The sequence below is a fragment of the Papaver somniferum genome, unplaced genomic scaffold, assembly GCF_003573695.1.
Source record: "Papaver somniferum cultivar HN1 unplaced genomic scaffold, ASM357369v1 unplaced-scaffold_98, whole genome shotgun sequence".
NCBI lineage: Eukaryota > Viridiplantae > Streptophyta > Magnoliopsida > Ranunculales > Papaveraceae > Papaver > Papaver somniferum.
In genome coordinates this window covers 363992-369857 of record NW_020652970.1, presented here as the reverse complement: position 1 = coordinate 369857, position 5866 = coordinate 363992, and the positions used below count along the sequence as shown (strand labels likewise).

General features: G+C 35.5%; 1 protein-coding gene across 1 annotated transcript; it reads left to right on the top strand.

Moving 5' to 3' along the window:
- Positions 1–1709: 1709 nt before the first annotated feature.
- LOC113346190 lies at positions 1710–5570 on the top strand. Its single transcript, XM_026589763.1, has 2 exons — positions 1710–3398; positions 3853–5570. The coding sequence occupies exons 1-2, from the start codon at positions 2959–2961 to the stop codon at positions 3854–3856; spliced, it is 444 nt and encodes a 147-aa protein (XP_026445548.1). The 5' UTR covers positions 1710–2958; the 3' UTR covers positions 3857–5570.
- The last annotated feature ends 296 nt before the right edge of the window (positions 5571–5866 follow it).

Sequence of the window (5866 nt, the reverse complement as noted above, 5' to 3'; positions counted from 1 at the left end):
AAAGAAATTTTATAAAGTTAGAAAACATAAGGATATGAGAATTAGAAAGAGATGGAGATAGAGATTTTTAAAGAAGAATGATAAAGAAAAAATCAAAAGGAGTTTGTAGCAATTGAGAGGTAGAATGTTTAATCCCTTTCTCTTTTGGTGTTTGTCCTTGTGTGTTTCCTTGTATGATTTTGTATAGTTAGGCTTCTGAAATTTAACTGCGTAATTTTATGCATCCGATTGATGAAGCTGGTTCTTGTGATATCTAACATGATCAGGTTTTACGGTTAAAATTTAAGAATAATCCACCGTAAATTGACCGCTGAATATTTCTTTTAGTTTCGATAAAGATTTCTGAATTTCTGGCTAGTTTCTCTTTGCTGTGGTTTTGGTGTGTTTAGGAAATCTTAACGATTTTATAATAATTTATAGTATTGACAAAAGTCGTAGATATTTGTGATATCTTTCATTGTGACTTGGGTTTGCTCAATTCCAGGTTAATATGAATTTATCATGAATTTTTTGGTAATGACATGTAATCTGCCAAGTTTTAAAAATGTCATTTTAGTTCAATAAGTTTTGTTTGAACCGTTAGTATTATGTGAAATTTGTATAAGTTGTTGTTTATTGTGTTGTGTAGGTTCTCCTGAAATTTTAGGAAGGTCGGATGAATATTCACCTTGACGTGTAAAATGTAATATGGATGGAGTTAACTTGTTTGCATAAATGCTTGAAAGAAACTCATGTTGTGTGTCATATGTTAAGCCATGGTTGTTTGTATTGTTTATAAAATAATTTTAAGAATAAAATGAGTTCACATTTTTCCGTTAGATGGCATATGATTCCATGCTAACGGTGGGTAATGATCCCCGAGAGTAAAATGGGTAATGATCCCCATGGGAACTTGTGTTTCCCGACCATCGATGGCGGTTGTTTGTGCCGATAAACGATAGGTGGTGTACGAACCAAGGTTTAATCATTGATGAATGATTTGTTGACAAGTATTTGATATTGTAAACTCATGACTTGTTATGAAAATATTAAATTGTGAACTCATAATTGAGTATATAAATTGGATGATTTATTGATATAATATTGTGAAGTCTTATTTGAATTCTCAATTAAAATTATTTTTTTAGAAACAATAGTGGTATTTTGAATTCACGGTTGAACAAATGAATTAGATGATTTAGTGAAAATAATACTTGTGGGGTAATTGGTTAAATATATATTCGTTAAAGTTCCACTATCTTTCTCGTTGTATGTTATTTCTTGATAAAATGATTATGTTTGCACATCTTTAGAGAATGGGGTGCATTCTATTGAGCTGTCATCTCACCCCAATTGACATCCTTACAGATTAATCAGAGTGGCGCAAGGAAAGCTAGGAAGTGATTGAATTGTTTTATTGTATTGATTGAAATGTAGTTTGAAATAATATGTTTGGTTGAAAATGTTGCTAAAGATAATTTGTGGATTTATATGCTTCAATTTTTGTCATATAAAACCTCAACTATGTTTTGTGCAAAAGTAAATTAACAACAAAAAAAATATGCATAAGTCTCTTTCTGACCCGTAACGTGTCATGTACCTGGGCTAGGATATGTGAGGTAGTTTATTGTATCTGGAGGGTAGTTTAGGTACTTGAATATTGAGAGTTGTAACTCGGCTATATTAGCCAGACGAGTTGTATTTGGTCGGGTAGCTAATGAATATGTAGAACTTCATATTCTTCACTAAATCCTTCTGCAACTTCTCCTCTACAATGTCTTCGTATTATTATCCCCCTAATTCGTCTATTTCTTACTCTAATCCTCTATATCCTTCTATCTACCCCGATTTATATCTTCCCTTAGAAAACCCAACTATCACTGATGATCCAATTGTAGTGAAGACCACTACAAGTGGTATCAGAGCAGTCGATTCTCCGACCGCTACCATGGCCGCTGCAACATCTAAAGTTTCACGAGTATAAGCATTAATTTCAGTAAAACAAGATTGTCTTCAAAAGTTATTGATGGACAAGCACAACAGATCGGAGTTTATTAAATCTTTTTGTGACGATTTTACTGAATCATTCTGGGCTATATGGAATAGCAATCATCAGGGCAGACCAACACCAAGTTTCGACGATGAAATCAGTGGCGTAGCTATTGACTCGCAGGTATAAACTGATGTTGAGAAAGTAATCGATGAAAAAATTGAAGGAGTTCTTGTTGATCTAAATTCAGCTAGTAATTTCACTCAACAATCTTCAATTCCACCAGTACCAGATGAAGTTTTAGGTTCCTTTCCAACAATAAACCGTTCTCACAGGTTTGATGAATCGAAGATGATGGAGGATGAAATTGTTTTCAATTCGAAATCAATTTCACTTGATTCAGGTGATTTAAGTTCAGTCGAAGGTAATTTTCAATCCAGTTATAAATCTGATTCCCCTGTAACCGATGAACCTAGTGTTACTAATGAAGTTCAGGAACACAAGGAGAAATCGAATTTTCTGGATTATCAAGAGGGAAAACCGTTCAATTCTGAACATAAGTTTTTCAATGTTGATATGGATTATTAAGGTACAAACAGTTGTGTGAGGGACTGCAACATACAGAATCATAATTCTAATGGTGCATTTAGACAGTTTGAAGGGTGGAAGTTCATTACAGATAATTACCTACAACAAATACCATCATACTTCTTCAATTTTATCAGGTTGTACTCCTTTGCTCAATTAACTCAAACTGCTTCTATTGGTAATGTTTCATCTAGTGTTAATTCTACTCGAATGATATTTGATAGAGGAAGAGAGTTCGATGACATTGTTTGGAGTTAAATTCTTCCAGTGGGTATTGTTTAAAACTGCCAAGTGTGAATTCTTAGGTTTTGTTTGTTGTTTTACTTAATTTTGATTATGGTTGTATATTGTTCGATCGAGGTAAAGTGTGTAAGACCAGTTTGCGCAACTCCTATTTGAAGATGTTAGTTGCAACAAGTTCAGATTCATTTCAAAGATTACTTAACTACATTGGAAGTAATAATTATCATCTGGTTCTTTTGAATGCAACTAGTTATGCAATTAGTGAAGCTGTAGTACCTGTGAAAACATCTCAAGGAGATAGTGAAGATTGTAACACATTGATTCCTGGAAGGGTATTTGATCGGGGAAGACGGCTAGAATCGATTGGGAATAGTTCTAAAGTCTTCTTAAATACTCTTACTTCTGGTGTGTGTTTTCTTATGGGGTCATCCCGGATGAATGAGTATACTGGGAATTTTGTTTATGAACAGCTTAACAACTCAAAGGTGTTCACTGTCACCAACAACGAATTGTCAAGTGTTAAGTGTGTTGTTTTCTGTAGCCTTGATTGTGCTAGAACATTATTCGATCGTGGCAAGGATATGGAAGCTATTGAGAGGTATTTATATTATATGGAAAGTAGTTTTAAACTCTACCTGCATGTAATTTGGTGTTTGATGATCCTTAATGAGTTGATATTAAGGCATAATTGCTATACAAATTTTGTTCCTGAGCTGAATTCTGGACACATATATCATTTTATAACCTTGCTTCTGTATTCGTATATGTGTTTGTGTGTTATAAGTAGTACCAATGGTAATGATTGCGAGTTCTGTGAAACAATATTGCATCCTGGTATTCTTCTTAGGACTGAAATTTTATCTCATGTCACAAGGGAAACCGTATATGTAATTGTGCAGAAATTGTTTGATCAATGGTTGGTTGAAAATATCAGTTTTGCAGCTCATAGGAAAGAGGTTCAAAAAAGTTTATTGCAGAAAATTGGAAATCAATTCGAAACCTACAGGATTGCACAAATATGAATGTTTATTGGTTTTTTCCGGTTGTCACAGGTAGTGGTACAATATCTACAGCTGAAGACAACACTCATGAGCTTATTGATCAAATGTTTTATAAATGTAAAAAGAGTTTCAGTGGTAACAAAGGGTATCTTAAACTGCAGCTGGGATATTGTTTACTTGAAATGTCTGAGGGCGCAATGCGCAGTTTGAATGGTGGAAGGTGCCTCTGTTGTAACCAGGATATTGATGGAAGAGTATTTGATAGAGGCAGGTTGCTGGAGCTGATCATAAGGAGCACTAACTTCTGCGTAGATACTCTTGATCCTTGTATAATTGTTTTCAAGGGGTCAAAATTGATAGTTGAGTACAACGGGAGTGTATTTTTGTGTGTGACGAATGGTGGCAGCTCAGAGACTTGCGAGTTGTTTGATGAAACTTTGCAGCAAGTTCATGATCTCTGTATTATTTTGAGACTACTTACGACAAAGGAAAATAATATATCAAGGAACTACAAATACTCAGTCAAGTGCCTAGTTGTCGTAGCTGGTGTTTTACTGGTGGTGGTGCTTTTTTGCTACTTCAACAGGGGATACACCAAGAACCTACATTCCCCTTACATTACATTTTCGGGTTTTCTGCCGCTAATGAAGGTTGGTTAGCTGAGTTCCGTAGGAAAATTTATCATCCATCTTGGTATTCACAGGTGATTACAGTGTATAAACTAGAAGATGGTGTTCCTTGGATCCATGTATGTCCTGATGTAGTGCTTTTCTTAGTTGCTGACATTTATTTGAGACTCTTAAAGCTCAAGAGGGGTGACAGAAGGGAGGTATTCAGCGAAAGACTAGTGAGAATCATGGAAACGCTGGTTGTGTTCAAGAGAGGTAAGAGCATGTCAAGAGAATTGTTGAAAGAAACAATAGCAATTATGAACTATATCGTGTGTGATATTATCATTATGGTCACTACTCGACAAATCTTTCCTTATGATAGACGAGTAATAGCTTTGTGGTTGCGAGACAAGGCTGAAGATGGTCGTAAATGAAGTGAGCTGGTCAGTATATTAAAGACTCAGTTGGAGGTTATTATACTCATCTACTGTTCAGGTGTTGATGGCCATAGCAGTGGGAAATGTTAGCTCGTGCTTCAGTAGTACTTGTCATTACATTCTTGTGAATGAGTTTAACTGGTGCTGACAATGTTTTGGATTTGAACTTGGTGAACCTTGTGACAATTAGCTTCCAGCAGCCGAAAGCCTTCTCTGTGGAGGAAGGTAAGAAACTTGAGCTTCATATCAGCAAAGAAAAAGTTATCTTTTCCAGGAAAGAGGAGTTTTCTGTATTAGAAGTGGGGGTCTCTCTGGGTATACAACTCTATATGTATACTAATCAAAAAGAAGAAAACGTGAAGATACCCATTCTTGCCTCAACTGACGTGGATTCTGATGATAGTGGGCTTGGATTTCTAATGTTCTGGGCCCTACAAGGAAAACTAGTGTTCATTGTTTCATTATCTCCTAATGGGCGTTACTGGGCATGTCATGTACTTGCTGTGGTTAAGGCTCAGTTCTCATCCTTGAGGATAAGGATGATTTGAAGGAGTGGGTATTTTTCATGTACATGGGCTAGGATATGTGAGGTAGTTTATTGTATCTGGAGGGTGGTTTAGGTACTTGAATATTGAGAGTTGTAACTCGGCTATATTAGCCAGATGATTTGTATTCGGTCGGGTAGCTAATGAATATGTAGAGCTTCATCTTCTTCACTAAATCCTTCTGCAACTTCTCCTCTACAATGTCTTCTTATTACCATCCCCTAATTCGTCTATTTCTTATTCTAATCCTCTATAACCTTATATCTACCCCAATTTATCTATTCCCTTAGAAACCCCCACTATCACTGATGATCCAATTGTAGTGAAGACCATGACATAACGCTTCGAGTTCGGATCTCCACACAGGTTTGAACCTGGTCCGGAACTCGGGGTGTTACATAATTAGTAAATGCACATTAATAATTCTGAAATTTCCATATAATATGAAATTAATAACCTTTAATTAAAAGAT

What these genes read in the sequence shown, in the direction of transcription:
- LOC113346190 (XM_026589763.1), top strand. Translation starts at nt 2,959, where the DNA reads ATGTTAGTTGCAACAAGTTCAGATTCATTTCAAAGATTACTTAACTAC.